Raw genomic sequence first — 18,220 nt, 5'->3', positions numbered from 1 at the left:
TGCTCCTGGAAGTTGGTTTGCAGAATCAGACCCCAGAGTTCTCACTTTCTAGAGTCCATTTTTATAGGAATTTCTTCCTAGGTGAGTCTATGGGAATTGCTTCATCATGCTGTTGCTGAATCAATCAGCAGATGGCACATTCCTGACGGCTCCGTGCTGCCAGATGTTATCTTGTTCTTTGGTTCTCCCATTCTTAAGGGTGTTGGGTGGATTCCAGTTTGCCCTCCGGGGGTCCTCTAGTTATTTCCACTTGATGCCTTCTTCAGCCGATGGACACTGGATTCTTAGGCTGGCACCTCCCTGATCATTCAGTTATTATCCACACCAAGCATCATCCACATACATCCTCTATCTCTATTTTAATCACAATTGTTAACAAAGCAAGATGAATACAACAAAAGGGCGGGGAGTCTCTGGGTGCTGTTTCTGTTGTTACAGAGTATTGCTTTGAGTCTCTGTGTGAGTAGTTGTTGTTACAAAGAATTGCTTTGAGAACAGACTCTGTCTTACAATGCACTAACACAATTAGCAGCTTGCAAGTTTCACACAGAGGGACAGAAACAGTACTAAAAAACTAAGAGACCTCTTAATTAGTAATACCCTGGAATTTAAACTATAGGGAATCAAACTCATTTGTGATTTTAATACAGAACTTCTTTAATATGATCCAACACTCCTTGCAGCATTTAGCATCACAAAACATGCTGCTCTCACTAGCCAGTTTGCATTCACAATGGTGGTGGGGCTTGCAGAACAGAGATCAGGGAGCAACAAGGGAATCATCTGACTTCCGAATAAGGCAGCTCTGCCTCCCATTGCTGGTAAGTAATCTGTGGGGATGACGACTGAAGCTTTGGGAGGGACAATGTCTAAGATTTTCCCAAGGATTAACTGTTTCTGTGCAGCATATTGGGTGTAAATATTCTCCTTTACAACTGGAACCCTGGGGATAGTTCTACCCATTACTTTTTTTTTAACCCTTTAAATCTGTGTCAGCAAATATAAGGAATCTACTCTTCCCTGCTGCAAGTTCATGATTCCCATCTTGTGCTGATTGCTGCAGACAGGGACTATGCTCTATGCTTTTTTTTTTTTTTAAGTGGTGGTTTCCTAGCCCTACAAGCCTCTTTTGCCTACAGCACAGGGGATGGCAATGCAAGCTCCCCCTCCATTGTGCATTGATGGGGAGGGTCTGCTTGTAGGAATGAAAGCACAAGCTCTGTCTCCATGGATATCCAATACCCAGCACTTCTGTGGAGACTGCCAGCAAGGTAGTTGTGATGTGGGCAGTATCCACTGGGAATGAAAACACTGACTCGTTCATGTCTATCACCAAGCAGCTAACAGGTTTAGAGCTGTTGCTTACTACTAACCTAGGTCAAATTTGAACCAATGCTCATACTCTATTACTAATCCCTTGAGCCATCAACTTCATTTATAGGACTCCTCTTAAAGTTTCCAGTAACAAAGATAACCAATAGCAGCATCAGTATTTTATCTGCCTAGCTTTGAAACTGTTCTCCCTGCCTCGGGCATGTGACAATCTGCCCAGCACACCTTGGTCTATCAGTGCTTAGTGAATCAGAAGCTTCTACAGCACCAAGAGTTGTAATGGAGTCCTCGTGGGTACGCTGCATGAAAGACTTCTCCAGTGGAAAACCCTGCAACCTGAGTAGCAGTGATCAGATCAGGGCCCAGTAGGTGGGACTCCTGGGTTCTGTTCCTGATGCCTACTGCCTCGCTGTGTGCCCTATGCTGAAAGGTGCTCTGTCAGTGCGAAGTGTTATTTCTGTGCATTGTGCTGACACAGGTGTTTGCTTTTCCTTGATGTTACAAAAAAGAAAGGAGGACTTGTGGCACCTTAGCGACTAACCAAAAGTCCTCCTTTTCTTTTTGTGGATACAGACTAACACGGCTGCTACTCTGAAACTTGATGTTACAGCAATCCATCCATGTAAAAGCTCTGCTGGGCCAAGTTTTCTTCTCATGCGTGAAACACCACCACGCTTGCCCCTAAAGCACTGCCCACCGCAACCCCCTTTAGGATCTCAGCTACACTGTGATGTTGAAGTTTGTATCAGTTCTGCAGAAGTGTTCTTTTGCATTTCAACCAAGTAGCCACTGGAGGGCAACAGAGCATATGTTTCCTTAACTTCCCCATTTCTTTCTCATGCTTTTAGATCCCACAGAAACTGTCCAAGCCACCCCTGCTACTAGTTCCCTTTCTGTGGATGGTGGGAGGGAATTTCTCATTTGTTACTCTTCAAGCCAATGGCATGTTGATTTTAACTCTGGTTCTGTGGTTACCGGTCACATGCACTGCTCCTTTCATGGTTCCCTTTTAGGGAGAGAAGTGAGAGAGGGGGAACTCCCCTGCCTGTCGCTGAAATCTGCACTCAGCACCATAGGCAAACACCCACCAGCATCCAGAGAGTATGTCCAGCATGCCTTCTACCTGGTGTTCCTAGTAGTTAGTCCCTAAATGCTCCCAGGCATATGGCAAATAAGGGAATGGAAACGCCACTTTAAAAGCATTTGCCTTATCTGCTCGTTTTATAACCATTTTCTCAGCTAAAGGATTTTTCTGAGGCTTATGTATTTTCTGTTGCTGTGCAAATGGTGCTAGATTCTGTAAAGACAACTAAGAATAGTATTAGTTCTTAGCATCCGTTCTCAAACCGCTTTACCCTTGGGGAAACTGAGGTAGAGAGTGGTGAGGTGACTTGCCCAGGGTCACTCAACAGGCTATTGGCAGAGCTAGGAATGGACCTCAGGTCTCTTGAGTCCTAGTCCAGTACTTTAGCAACTATGCCACACTACCTAGACAATCCCTGCCCCAAGGAACTTAGACTAAAATGTTGGCATTAAAGGTCCCTACCTTGTGTGTTGTGTCAGCTCCTCCCACCCATGGGGGAAGGGCTGCCCTGCTTCTTCTTCCCTCCCTTTGGTGGCCTGCTGCAGAAGAGCAGCTTTAAGTTATGGTCTGCTTCACAGAGCCTTCACCCAGTTGCAGAGGCTGCAGAGGAGATCAATTGAATCAGCATGTTTCCTGGCTCTCTTGCTTCCTCTCCAACCGGTGCCACCTACCTTTTCCTGAAGGCAGCCTAGCCCAGGGCTGAACTGGGCCCCTGTGCTGCAACCAGGAACAATAGGAGTCATTGATCAATTCACTGTTTTGCTATCTCTGCACCAGCGAACAGTACTGAGGCCTCAACAAGAACAAGGAAGTTCATTATTTTAAATATATATTTATATTGCAGTAGCACCTAGAGACCTCAAACAAGCCAGGCCAGACTGCTGAGTGCTGTACAAACAGAAAATGATCGTCCCTGGCCTTAAGAGCTGGTGGGTGAGATGGTGGGAACAAACATAATAGGATGTGTACCATTCTTAGCCAGGAGCAGTGATCACAACTCGCTTTGTGTGGCAGAAACTCTGAGTTTGCATGGGTCCAAGAGACAGAGAGCAAATGGCAATGTTAAATTAACCCCCCCGCCTTTAAAAAACAAGTCAGACGTTCCACCCAGCTCCCTTCAGAGTGTTTCTCTCTTTTGTTAAAGCACTGAGCTGTATTTTCTAAAACTCAAGCACTGGACCGTTACAGTGAGCACTTCCCCCTTTGACTCTTAACTAGTTTTAGACAGGACCCAGCTTTTCTCTGCCTTTGTCATTTACAGCTGGTGTGAAACGCTACCAGTGGTGTAAATAAGTGGAGAATTGTGACTGGGTGTGGTTTACACTCACTTTAGACAAGTTTAAATGATAATACAGGGTGCAAAGTAGTGGAGAAGGCTGGCCTTGAGGGTAAGGAAAAGGGCTGGGACTGAGGAGATCTTGCTTCAATTCCTAGCACTGTCAGACTCCCTGTGTGACTTTGGGTAAGTCAGTCTCAAATAAATTGGTTAGTCTCTAAGGTGCCACAAGTACTCCTTTTCTTTTTGCAAATACAGACTAACACGGCTGTTACTCTGAAACCTGTCATTATGCAAGGCACTGCATTTAGCCGTATGGAGTGGAAATCTATCAACTGCATGAAAAAACTTGTACAGATACAGACAGACATCTTCCTTTCCAAATGCAAACAGATGGACATTGTACCAGAAGGACTGAAGGTAAAAAATCCATTACAATCTACATACCACACAGACTATGCTGACAGCTTGTGCCACATGCTCTCAAAGAAACTGCTGAATCACCTGATCAACATCCTCTACAGCAAACAGGGAAAGATTAAGAATGAGCTCTCAAAAATGGATACTCTCATAAAAAACCAACCTTCCACACAAACTTCCTCTTGGCTGGATTTTACTAAAACTAGACAAGCCATTTACAACGCACACTTTGCTTCTCTACAAAAGAAAAAGGACACTAAACTTTCTAAACTACTACATGCTACAAGGGGCCACAGCAATGGTTCCCTCAACCCACCCAGCAATATTGTTAACCTATCCAACTATACTCTCAGCCCAGCAGAAGCAGCTGTCTTATCTCGGGGCCTCTCCTTCTGCCCCTCCACCCCCACGAACATGATACAGTTCCGTGGTGACCTAGAATCCTATTTTCGACGTGTCTGACTCAAGGAATATTTCCAAAATACCTCTGAATAACATACTAATCCACAGAGGCCTCCCTACCAACATTACAAAAAGAAGGATTCTAGATGGACTCCTCCTGAAGGTCGAAACAGCAGACTGGACTTCTACATAGACTGCTTCCGCCGACGTGCACGGGCTGAAATTGTGGAAAAGCAGCATCACTTGCCCCATAACCTCAGCCGTGCAGAACACAATGCCATCCAGAGCCTCAGAAACAACTCTGACATCATAATCAAAAAGGCTGACAAAGGAGGTGCTGTTATCATGAATAGGTCGGAATATGAACAAGAGGCTGCTCGGCAGCTCTCCAACACGAGTTTCTACAAGCCATTACCCTATGATCCCACTGAGAGTTACCAAAAGCAACTACAGCATTTGCTCAAGAAACTTCCTGAAAAAGCACAAGATCAAATCCGCACAGACAAACCCCTGGAACCCCGACCTGGGATATTCTATCTACTACCCAAGATCCATAAACCTGGAAATCCTGGGCGCCCCATCATCTTAGGCATTGGCACCCTGACAGCAGGATTGTCTGGCTATGTAGACTCCCTCCTCAGGCCCTACGCTACCAGCACTCCCAGCTACCTTCGAGACACCACTGACTTCCTAAGGAAATTACAATCCATCGGTGATCTTCCTGATAACACCATCTTGGCCACTATGTATGTAGAAGCCCTCTACACCAACATTCCCCCGACGTTCTGGTTAAACTTAGATTTATGCTGGAAATGGCCCACCTTGATTATCATGCACATTGTAAGGAGATTGGTCAGTTTGGATGAGCTATTGCCAGCAGGAGAGTGAGTTTGTGGAGGGGGGGGGGGTTGAGAAAACCTGGATTTGTGCTGGAAATGGCCCAACTTGATGATCACTTTAGATAAGCTATTACCAGCAGGACAGTGGGGTGGGAGGAGGTATTGTTTCATGGTCTCTGTGTATATAATGTCTTCTGCAGTTTCCATGGTATGCATCTGATGAAGTGAGCTGTAGCTCACGAAAGCTCATGCTCAAATAAATTGGTTAGTCTCTAAGGTGCCACAAGTCCTCCTTTTCTTCTCTGGCCTTAGTTCCCCATCTGTAATGCAGGAAAAATTCCACACACACACACACCCACCCCTCCCCCCCCCGGGCCTTTGTCTGCCTTTCCTGTTTAGATTATAAGCTTTTTGGGAGAGGGACTGTGATTCTCTCAGCGCATGTACAGCATCTAGCGCATTTGGGTCCTGAACTTAGTATGTGCTACTGTAATACAGGTAGGCTCCACAAGTTTTTGTCAAGCTGCAATTTTCCTTTGAACTCCAGGGATTCCTTTAGTATTCACAGTGCATGATCATTTAAAACACAAAAAGCTATTCCCCATTTTCAAAATGTAACTGCAGATCCCATCCTCATCACCCATTTCTAGGTTTTTGAGACCTCGCCTGACAGCTCTTGTATTCTCAGGCAACAGAGAAATACAAAACCAAACAAGCTGCAAGTGTTCCTCTTGCAAGGGTTCCTAATGGTTCACTGTAGCTCAGATGAGAACTGTAGTAGCTACACGTCAGATCACTGCTCAGGCTACCATGAATCTGCCCCTTGTCTTTGTAGCTGTCCATCTCTGTTCTCATTCCCATCCCTGCTTCGCTGGAGTACTGAGCAGATAGCAGGTGACTCGTGCAAAAAGCAACTGTTTGGTCTGGCTCGCCACAGAATGTGACTTGCTGCCGTAGATCTAATGGAGTGTATGGAGTTCAGCTAGGGATCCTCTTTCCCTTTCATCCGATTCATCGTGAAGTATCGGAGTTCTTTCTTGACCTACCAACATTCAGCCCTGGCCTCATGCCAGGGTAGATTAAAGGTTTGGAAAATCCGATATTTGGAACCCCCTCAAAACCGTGTTGTGCTCTGAAACCTTTAGTGAAGGAACACTCACTGTGTTCACTGGATTGGACTGCACTGCACTCCCACAACTTCCCCCCTCCCCGGTCACTAGAAAATCCTCTGGCTTTTTTGTGGCCAGTCTTGGGGTTTTGTGAACCCATCTGTCTAGTGCAAATACCATCTTAGGGATGCAGAATGTAACTAACCAAGATTCCCCTGGCAGTTTCCGTTAGAGAAGTTACTCTCCACTTCCCCTCCTTTTACAAAAATATCATCTTGTGTTTTCTGCTTATTAAATGGCTGCTGAATTCCACCTCAGAGGTGGCTGCATTTCAGCAGTGGATGAGTGATTATATAAATAGCCTTAAGGTAACTTTGGGATGCTCCAGAATGGAAGACACTATATAGCTCTGGAACAACAGCATGCTCAGGTATTGTCAGTGGAAGAATCCATTAGCTCTGATACGGTGCATCATGGATTCCCACGCACTCCCTGAAAAGATTTCCATTAGCTCTTTTCTATCTTCCCAGAGGCTAATTGTATGAGGCAATTTTGTTCAGACGCTGGTGGGTGCCAAGCAAAGCATTTCAGAGCAGCGTGATCATAAACAACAACATGTTTATGTTTGCTAAAGGGCAAAGCATTGCAATTGCATGTGACAGTCCAGTAATAAACAGAGAACATGCTCCTATCACCATTCCCATCTGCTTGAACAGACCAGGTCAAATTCAGCCTGATGTAGTTTAGCTGAAGACAATGGACTTTACACCATGGATGAAATCTGGCCCTTTGGCTTGCAGGGGCCAAGCATCTGAAAAGTGCTTACTCTTAACTTATTCTGAGTGCCGATCTGAATCGGTTTCACTGTAAATTCACTAGCAACATTGCCATCAGGGCTGAAGAGCGTAAAAACGACCTACCGATGTGAAAGTTTCAATGAACCAGATGTGGCCATAGATTGGGTTACTCTTGAGTAAGAGCAGGGACAGAGAAAAAAAATCCTCCAGTGCAACTCTGGTGCAGGGAAGAAGTCAAGGACCTTAATGTATTTGGTTACATTGGCTTATGTTGCCTGCCGCCATACTTCATATGGGCCTGATCCTGTGCCCAGTGAAATCAGTGCTAAAGCTGGTCTTTAGAGATGATGCCCTTTACGCTACCTGGGCAAGCCACTCTACAGCTGTGTCTACAGTAGCACTTTTGTTGGTGAAGCTTTTGTCAGCCAAGGGTGTGAAAAAACAGTCCCCTGACTGACACAAGTTTTCCGGACAAAAGTGCTAGTGTGAACAGAGCTATGTCGGCAGGAGAGTCTCTCCTGCCGACATCGCTTACGTCACTCACTGGGGGGGGTGTTAATTCTGCCGGCAGGAGAGCTCTCTCCTGCCGTCAAAGAGCGGCCACATGGGAGACTTCACAGCTGCACGGCAGCAGCGGTACAGCTGTGCCACTGTAAGGTCCGTAGTGTAGACATAGCCTAAAAAGCGGCATGAGAGGAGATCAGGGCCTGACATGAAAGTCAATGGGAGTTTGGTTATTGACTTCAATGGGAGCAAGATCCCACACTCCAGGAGCTCAGTGGATTATATTAATATACAGGAGAATTTCAGTGTGGAAGCTGTGCTAATGCCCAAGGCCCCATGACAGTGATATCTGAACATCTCCAGGTGTTGGTGTCAGCCAACAAGAGCCAGATGACTTCTGGGGTACACCAGGAGGGATCAAGTGAGTTTAAACCAAGTCCCACAATTCCTCTTGATGGTATCTCATCATCTGCCACAAGATTTTTCCAGAATGCGTAGAGCCTAAACGCAGCACTTGGTACCCTGGGATGCCTACTCAGCGTGCAGCTCACGTCTATCAAACAGTGCTGCCTAATGTGAATACTGCTTCAAAAGCAAAGTATCTTAACCCACTGACCAGCGTATGCACAGCAGTGTGAATGGACACAATCACTGTAGGATCTTTTATATCCCTATACTGCAACTTCTGCATGTAGACAAGACCCGAGTGGTGAAGGGGAAGATGCCCTTCTCAGGCTACGTCTAGACTGGACACTATGGTGGCACGCCTGCAGCGTGGCAGCTATGCCACTGTAGCCCTTCAGTGGGGACCCGTATACAGCGATGGGAGGGGTTCTCCGGTCACTGGAGTAAATCCACCTCTGAGAGGTAGTAGCGAGGTCAAGGAAAGAATTTCGGTCAATCTCGTACTGTCTACGCGGGGACTTAGGTCAGCTTAACTACGTCACCCAGGGGTGTGGCTTTTTCACAGCCCTGAGCAATGTAACAGAGTTGATTAATTTTCTGGTGTAGACCAGCCCCTCAGTGACACAAGAGTAACTACTTCACTGAAAGCTATGTAAGAATAGCTAGGAGCAGAATTCATCCCAATGGACATGAGCACATATATGGCGCCCATCAATAAAAAACAAACAACTGCAATTCTTTATTGATATAAGAATAAATGTTGGATAACTATGGACTGACAAGAACAAGTGTATACAAGCCCCCAGACACAGCAGTCAGTAGGGGTTTGGGAGGCCTGCAGTAATTACATAATCAATATCTTGTATTATATACATGCAGCCTTCTGAATTTCTTTTACTCATTTCTTAGAGGGTTTTAGATTCACAGCACCAGGCTCTTTAGAACAATTGGTCTCGTTTATACTCATATCAGGCCTAATAATAAACTTTACGATGTCTTTTCCTCTCTAAAAGAATTTTCTCTCAGTGCAAGACAGTTGCTGTTGAGGGTTTTTATCCCATGCTCTACGTTTAGTTTACTGCAGCCATGAAAATCTGCATCAGGCCAACTGAAAGATTAGTTAGTCAAGTCTCTGGGTTAATGTTGACATTTCCTTCCCATATCTTGCTTTCAAAGCAGTGACTCCAGGTGCTGGGCTCATGCCCAAAAATGAATTAGGTCTTAGAGCACTATGGATGTGCAGGCTGTTAATGCTCCAATCATAAAACTCAAGAGGTCATCTAGTCTAGCCTCCTGCACTCATAGCGGGACTAAGTATTATCTAGGCCATCCCTGAAATGTGATTTTAAGAGCAGGTTAGACAAACCTCCAATGATGGAGATTCCACAACCTTCCTGGGCAATTTATTCCAGTGCCTTACCACCCTGACAGTTAGGAAGCTTTTCTTAATGTCCAACCTAAACCGCCCTTGCTGCAATTTAAGTCCATTGCTTCTTGTCCTATCCTCAGAGGTTAAGGAGGAGAACAATTTTTCTCCCTCCTCCTCCTTGTAAACAACCTTTTATGTACTTGAAAACTGATATGTCCCCTCTCAGTCTTCTCTTGATTAAACAAACCCAGTTTTTTCAATCTTCCCTCATAGATCATGTTTTCTAAACTTTTAATCATTTTTGTTGCTTGCCTCTGGACTTTCTCCAGTTTGTTCACATCTTTCCTTAAATGTGACGCCCAGAACTGGACACAATGCTCCAGCTGAGGCCATATCAGCGCGGAGGAGAGGGGAAGAATTACTTCTCGTGTCTTGTTTACAACACGCCTGCTAATACGTACCCTAATACATCCCAGAATGATGTTTACTTTTTTGCAACAGTGTTACACTGTTGACTCATATTTAGCTTGTGATCCACTATGACCCCCAGATCCCTTTCCACAGTAGGCAGTCTTCCTAGGAAGTCATTTCATCTCTATTGGGGGGTGGGGGGAGACCTACCTCATCTCCCACCACAATGTATTCAGGGTTACCAACTCTCATGATTTTATCACGAGTATTGCCATATTGGTGTTTTTTTCTTAAAGCTCCAGCTCCTGGAGTCATGTGATTAGGTAAGAGCCTCACCTGTTATCTTTTAGGAGAGGTACATTATTAGGAGCCTTGTGTCTGTAGATAACTAAGTGATGAAAATGTGGTCAGTCTGCAAGGATCTACTGTTGATAACCCTACATAGAAGCGGTGCAGTGGGCTGTGGCTTCTATAGCCTCTGACTGTGCAAATGATCTGTGCCCCTTCTCTGGGGGGAGGGAATTCTATCTGCACAGTGTAAGCTCGTATCACAGGGCTTTTGTGGATTATTTACCTGGTACAGTGTGGTTCAAAAGAAGCCATACTGGTCTGTCATGAAGGAACACAGGACCTGTCATGCTGGGGCAGAACAGTGATCCAGTCTGCTACCCTGTCTGCAACAGAGACTTATCCTGCGTGCGTCAGAGGCAAATAGACCCCGTCCAGTTGTGCAATATTACAACATAGGGAAGGGGCTGGATTTTTTCATGACTTTTTAGACATACCCCCAGCTTACCTGTTGTTGGCTGGCCGTGTATACCCTGATACTGCTTTTTCAACAACGTGAAATTAAATGGGATTAAAAGTACAGTTTACAATGGGTAGCAGTTCTGCATTATGAGCATAAAACCAGCAGGGAAGGAAAGCTAAAGCTGCTTCATCGTAAACTATTGCACAGGCTGTTTGGACTCGGCAGAAGTTAGACAGATGAGACTTGAGAGAAAAGCGACAAGCCTCAGATCTGGGATCTCTCTGAGGAACTTAATTTATGTGCTTTGGTCATGCTCTAAAGACTCCAGACTTAATTTGGTCTGGACATTTATTTGTCCTGAAATTATCATCATTTGTATTACAGTAGTGCCTAGAGGATCCTGCCAAAATGATGGCCCCATTGTGTTGGGCACAGTACAAATACATAGTAAGAGACCATTCCTGACCCAAAACACTTCTAATCTAAACAGACAAGACAGAGTGTGGAGGGGAAATGCGGTACAGAGGTGAAATTACTTGCCCAAGGTTACACAGAGCCAGGAATAGTGACTATGTCTCCTGACTCACAGTCCAGTACTCTATTCACTGGACCAAGCTGCCTCTCTGCATGATGAATCCTGCCACATTTTAGTATCATCCATTGTTCTGAGACTGAGAAAGTATCTGTCCACAGCCTTATCTTATGCAAAGAGGTTATTGGTGTGTAAGTGGAACACTGATCATACAGCAATCGTTAGAACAGGGACTGCCAAGGTGAAGATGCATTCTTAGAAAGATTAATTTATACTATACAGGTACAACGTTAACTATCAGGGCACAGTGTCATTTGGGGGAATTTCTTGGGCCATATTAAAAGCTACTCTAGTATTGATCTTACCCATTCATGACCACTTGCATCACTACACTGAGGTTAGGGGATCATAAGTGCACATTCATAAACAAAGAGCCATATTGTGTGAACATATAAGTTGCTAACAAATGTAAAACAGCAAAATCATGAACAGTTACATCACCAGAAAGCAACCTCCAGGCAGAAATCTCAATCTTCCAGCACACATTCCGATATTGCAAACATAGCTCCCTAGTCTAGCTCTAAACAAAAACTGCAACCTTCCCTCTGACCTTCATCCATGAATAGGCCTCTTAAACCGTCAACCCAGCACTAAATGCAAATATAATCCTATTCACCATTCTTTAATTAATGGTGAATTAAATGCATTGATTTTCACTTCCTCAGTGGAGAGTGTGAAAACTTAGAAAGTATGTGATCTCTGGTACAGATAAAGGAATGGGTACTTTGCACAGTGTACAAAAAAGGGTAGCTTGCTGCAACATACACACACTCATAAACACGTGTACAATATATCAGATAAACACATTGTCACAGGATAGACTCACTCCTGAGTTGCCTCCTCATGGATGCATCTGGGGAAATCAGCTCTCATCCGGTCTGGCACCCGCTTCCGTCATTCGCTCAGCCCGCAGCTTCTCTCTCTTCAGGACTCAGCCCTCCAGCTAAGTCATTATACGCCACACACACACACCCCCCTCCAGGGTACCAAAGTCTCTCTGGACCAGCTGTCCGATTGGCGTCTCCCACAATCCTGTGCCACTTCTCAGTGACTGGTACCAGGTTCCAGCCCTGGGACCTTAAAATCAGCAGTCAATGTCTGCAAAATCTCTAACCTTGCTGCTCTTTCCCTGGGCTGCTTCCTAGTCCACCTCCCACAGATTTTCTTCTCCACCTTTCTGGGTAAACCATTCCCACAGAACCAGGAACCAGAGGCTTCTGTCCCCACTCCTGGTTTCCTTCTTTTCCCTCTCTAAGCCCAGAGAATGACTATCAGCTTCTACACTGCAGCCCCTTTCTTCTTCAAACTTCCTGGCTTTAGACCTTAGCCAACTTCTCCCCCAGAGGGGCTTTATCAGCCATTAGTAATTTTCAGTTAAGTCTGCCTCTCCACCAGGTGCAGCCAATAAAGGTAATTGGTCCTAGCTGCACCAACTTAACCCCTTCATGGTTGGTGTGGAGTGAACAGCCTGGCAAACATATACATACAACTCACCCCATAAAAACGTGTACAATACATCACAAACACAGAACACATCCCATAAACACATGTGTACAATAGACCATATAAACACACAAAACATCCCATAAACACAGAGGGTATGTCTACACTGCAGTTAGACACCTGCGGCCAGCCTGTGCCAGCTGACTCAGGCTTTTGGGGCTCAGGCTAAGGGGCTGTTTAAATTGCAGTGTAGACGTTCTGGCTTGGGCCGTAGCCTGAGTTCTGGGACCTTCCTACCTCGCAGCGTCCTGAGCCCAAACATCTACAACACAATTAAACAGCCCCTTAGTCCCAGCCCTGTGAGCCCAAGTCAGGTGGCACAGGCCAGCCACGAGTTTTTGATTGCAGTGTAGACATACCCATCCATACAACCTCAACTATTTTTAAAAAGGCAACCCGTTCTACATTTGACCCATAAAGGTCACCATTGGGTGCAGAGGAAGGTTGTGACTTTGGTTTGCAGTTGGATTGAGCAGTGGTGTCGGGAGTATCGGGATTGCGAGCTGGGAGGAGCATGTAGCATTATCTGAGATTTCTGCTTGGCATTTATTTGCTGATGCCTTAACTGTTCATTCCTCTGTTCTGAGTGCTGGTGTGGATGGTATCAGCTATAGGCCAGCAACCTTCATCCGTCACGCAGCGTGTGGATTTTTTATTGTGAATTTCCTTGTTTTCTCATTGCACATCGTAAGTTCTGTGGTGTCCGACAGGAGCAAAGGGAGAAAGGCGGGGTAACAATAATACTGCCACGTTTCTGCATAACTAGCAGTGTGCACAGTGTAGCTTGCCACCTGCCTGGCTGTTATCCACCACGGTCACTACAGTGCTGCACACAGCCTTAACTATGGAACTGCTGACGCACCTCCACAATCTCACACTGTCCCACCCGGTGCCCAGGCTCGAACCCGGGAGGGATAGCTCAGTGGTTTGACCATTGGCCTGCTAAACCCAGGGTTGTGAGTTCAATCCTTGAGGGGGCCATTTAGGGATCTGGGGCAAAAATTGGGGATTGGTCCTGCTTCAAGCAGGGGGTTGGACTAGATGACCTCCTAAGGTCCCTTCCAATCCTAACCTTCTATGAATCTATAAGATAGATGGTTTTTACTCTGAGTGTTTTTACTTCTAGTGCACAATTATTAGGTACACTTTCTGATTGACTGATGAGTCACCACCTCTCCGGTGTCGATTAAAAGGTATAATTAGGTCTGTCTTCATCTTTGACTCTGTGCGTGTGTTAAATGTGTTATTGGTTACGCACATCAAACAATAAAGGGTTTTATTTTACAAATAGCACCAGTGTGTGGGAGTGGTGGGGTGAGGCAGAGAGGAAAAACTTTGGCTTTTCAATGGTACATTGTAGGCAGGTATGCTACAGTAAGAATTATACTGAGACTCACCAGTTCAGCTCACACAGGGCTCAGTCCTGTAAAGTGCTGAGTGTCCTCAATTCCTACTCAAGTCAGTTGCAATTTTTGACCAGGACCAATCTGGTCGGTGTCCTAGAAACAAAAGGCTCCAGAGTACCCAACAAATCTTCCTGAGCTGTCTTCTTCCAGCCTTTGAGCCTTTGCCACTTGCTCTGGATCTTTGCTTTTACTTCTTGAGGTCTCTATGGCCCAAATCTTTTCTTCTGTGAAGTCAATGGGAGTTTGCCCATGACTCCAAATGAAGCAGGATCACACGCTACACACATTAATATCTCTGGATTTGTTGTTTGGGGATGGGGATTTTCAAAAGCACTCAAGTGATTTAGGAGCACACATCCCATGGAAAGCCTTGTGCTCCTAAGTCAGTTGGGCCCCTTTGAACTTTGGGCCCCCCCATGGTGACACTGAAAATAAATATTCTGCCAGTCTGCAGTTCTGACACCTTTAGACACCTCGTTGAATATTCTGCACCAGTACAGTGAGCCATGCAGCTGAAGCAAAGGTGCTAGGTGCTAGCCCAGCATTCCCTTAATAGCCATTTATTTTTTACACAGTAAAATGTGATTTTCACTGTGCTGGAACAAAAGGCTGAGTCCTACCCTTCATGCTGGGTGTCAGAAATAGATCTAGAGAGATGATGACTCACCTGTAATCGAGAAAAAGTGAATGGCATCAGAGTGAGATTTAAAAGGTAAATCTTTCTGACTCCATCTGCCAGAAGGAGGATATCGACCAACCCAAAGGCCCAGGCTGGTTTGGCGGGGAGAGCATAGAACATGGGTAACACTTTGCACTATTATAGCATTTTGTACACAAGGATCTCAAAGTGTATCACACATACATGCACGACGTGAGGTTAGGTCAGTAATATTATCCACATTTCTCTGACGGAGAAATTGAGGTACAGAGAGGTGATGTGGATTGCCCAGGATCAGAAGATGAGTCAGGAACAGAACCCAAGAACTCCTGATCATATGCCTATTCAGGTCAAAAGGGCAGGTGGATTCCTCTCTGTTACTTTTCCTGCTGCTTCTGGCCTGAGCCAAGGGATGATGTCAGAGTTGTCATGGCATCAGTATCTATGGAACTGAAATCATCACCCTTGTGTAAGAAAAACTAAATAAGGACATGATCCTGCCGGGGGCGGGGAACTCCCTTTGGAATCAATGGGGTTTTCCCTCCACAGGACCTGTACCTGATTTCTTTTTCTTCTTCATCCTTTAGTGCGGGGGGAGGGGAGAGAGGGGAGGAATAGCAGGGGGAAGGGGAAGAGACGTCTCCAGTCTAACAGAATCTGTGGCTGGCAAAGGCAGTTTCTCATTTCCTGCAGGAGGAAAACACAAGCTACAGCCCAACTGCCCCTCACTTCCTATTTTTAGGCCAAATAACAGGTACATAGCAGTTTAGTGACTAGAACCCATCCCTCCAGTGTGGAGGAGGGGGTTCCACTGACCCAAGAGCCAGTAAATGCACCTGCAAATGCACCCATCTTAAGCTATCAGTCACACTAGTCCATGCCTGACCCTGTGACCCTTTTCTGCTTTGCATCCGCTCCCCTTAGATATAAACCCAGGGTCCCAGCCACTTTTGTTGGAGCCTTTCACCACTTGGGATGGGTGGGAGGATGGGGAATGCCCCCTCCCAGCGTGGGCTCCGTCATTGTTCCTCACACACATCTTTCCTTCTTTCCAGCTCACCAACGACTGCACTGGGGTGTCTGTTGGTGGCTCTGGGGGAGGCGCTTATCTCTGAGTTGCTTGAGAGGGCAGAAAACTGAAGCTTGGTTTGCTGGGCTTCTGCTATAACTGCAGTTTTGCATGTGTGGGCCACTGTGGAAAGAGGGTGAGAAGGTGGGGTAGCTTTCAAGAAATCAGGAAGCACATTTGCAGAGGGATGGGGGTGGGTAGGGGCTGGTGCTGCTTTTCCCACCTGCATTGCTGCCCTATTTTGCCCTGTGCACCTCCTGGATTACCCTCTTCAAGGCAGTAGCCCCACTGCAACAAGGGGAGGCAGAAAAACAGCAGGCCATTTGCAGGGCATGCAGCCTGAAGCACCCAGTTAGCAAAACAGAAATCCATGCAAAGAGCAGAGCTGGAGATTGTGCAGTAACAAATCCGGGCGCAATGACGAAGAGAAGGATGCACCTGTATGTCCACCCAGCCTCCCCCCGTCCGCCCTCCATGGTACCTCCCACTCTCTAACCCACAGACGAAACCAGACGAGCCCATGCGGCACGGAAGAGGGGTCAGTGGCAGAGAGGCAGGCTCTGGCTGCACCAGCCGCGCGGCAAGGTCTGTGCGCGAGACACGGGCAGGCGGTGGCGCGAGCCTCCCCCACTCCTTGCTCGCACGCGCCGGCTGGGTCTCTGCTGCACAAGCCAGGAGCCGGGGCGGCAAGGCTCAAGCAAGCAGCCCAGCGCCCGGGGAAGATGGAAGGAGCCTCCTTCGGAGCCGGCCGGGCTGGGGGGGCCGTTGACCCTGTGGATTTCCTCAAGCAGCCTCAGACCATTCTCAGGATAGTGTCCTGGGTAAGGCAGAGCCTCGTCATTTTAAATGGGCGTGTGTTTATTTTTCCCTGTGGAGACATTGCTCCCTTCCATCCTCCTTTTCTCTGGCACCCTTCCAGCCTGGCAAGATGGTAATGCAAAGGGGGCTGCTGGAGTATTAGTAATACCTTGCGTGCGTGGCTTTGTTTTGGCTTTTAATTTTTGGTGGCCGAGGTTGTTTGCTTTATTTTGCTAAGGAAGAGGGAGAGGAAATGGGGACTGCGATCAGGAAGGGTGCCAGGGGGAAACGGCTAACCATTTTTTCTCACCAGTTTGTGCTGTGTTTCCTCCCGAAACCCCCATCGAAATAAGAGGAGCAATAGTCACAAATGCTGGGTTTTGTATTATTATTACAGTATTTGCAGAGTTGAAAGATCACTTCTGTTTACCCACGGAAGTGGAAGTCTCTGCCTCCTCTCTGTAAAAAGGAGGGTATTTTTAGGGCTTTATTTTGCAGCTGTAGATGGGTCATTTTTCATGGTCTCTGTCTTTTCTGATGCTTAAACAAATGGTAGGATGATGAGGAAAATCCTGTAGAAATCGTTGGTCAGAAGACATTTTTCTTCTATACTTCATGATCTAGCCCTACCTAGATCCCTTTGCTAATGCAAAATGATATAATGGTTTGCTGGCTGGCTATTTTTTGTTTTAAATTCCTATTGCCTTGCCGAAAGCACCAGACTGAATATGTTTTCAGGACACCTGTTTTAGAGTGGCTTTGATCTTTGGTGTTCCATGGGCAGCAATATGGAAAGTACGGAAAGAGCTTCGCTTAAATTGATTATGCCAGGAGGTACAAGGGTTAAGGCTGACACTCCACCCATAACTTGCCTCATTTTGCTTAGGTTTTATGTGCTGAGACCTGCAAGCCTGTGCTGATGGCCCTTTGGTGAATTCGGAGCCTCAGGCCGTCTCCTAAAAGACCTTAACCAAAAGCCCACATCACAAAAAGCACCTCTAATGTGGTCCCATTGATGGAAGCCTCAGTAGAGAGGCCAGGGGTTGAGATGGCGGTGGACCCCGTTTTCCAATTTAGAGGCAGAGAGGGTCCTTTTAGGTTCAGGATGAGGTACAGTGGTGTATGGGGGAAGCTTGCACTGCTGTTGCCCTCGCTCTACCTGTTCTGTGGATTGAGGCCTTCAGTGTCCAGAGCAGTCAGTGTGTCATCTTTCCATAAGCACATAAGTAAAACCATTCAAGTGACACGCTTAAGGGCTTTGCTGGGTCAGAGCCGTAACCCATTCTCCCGTACTTTGAGAAAGCATCTGAATGGAGAATGCTGCATGGACGAAAATGGAGGCCGGTTGCCGGCACGAAACTTCAAGGCAGGTTGTAGATCGGTTCTTTTGTACATGATTGACATGGTGCGTGGCAGTGACATCTTCATAGATGCTTACAATGCATCACCTGGATCCAGCATGGAAGACTTGGGTACTGCAGTTGGGACACAGGAA

General features: G+C 46.3%; 1 protein-coding gene across 1 annotated transcript in view; it reads left to right on the top strand.

Moving 5' to 3' along the window:
- Positions 1-16,372: 16,372 nt before the first annotated feature.
- SYNGR3 (synaptogyrin 3) overlaps positions 16,373-18,220 on the top strand; it is a 40,865-nt gene continuing 39,017 nt past the window's right edge. The window contains exon 1 of the mRNA XM_048866780.2: positions 16,373-16,748. Coding sequence (XP_048722737.1) covers positions 16,650-16,748 — 99 coding nt within the window. The 5' untranslated portion in view covers positions 16,373-16,649. The remainder of the gene's footprint in view (positions 16,749-18,220) is intronic.

Source organism: Caretta caretta, chromosome 10 (assembly GCF_965140235.1).
Source record: "Caretta caretta isolate rCarCar2 chromosome 10, rCarCar1.hap1, whole genome shotgun sequence".
Lineage (NCBI taxonomy): Eukaryota > Metazoa > Chordata > Testudines > Cheloniidae > Caretta > Caretta caretta.
The sequence above is the reverse complement of the archived record's forward strand: the minus strand, read 5'-3'. Positions and strand labels throughout refer to the sequence as shown.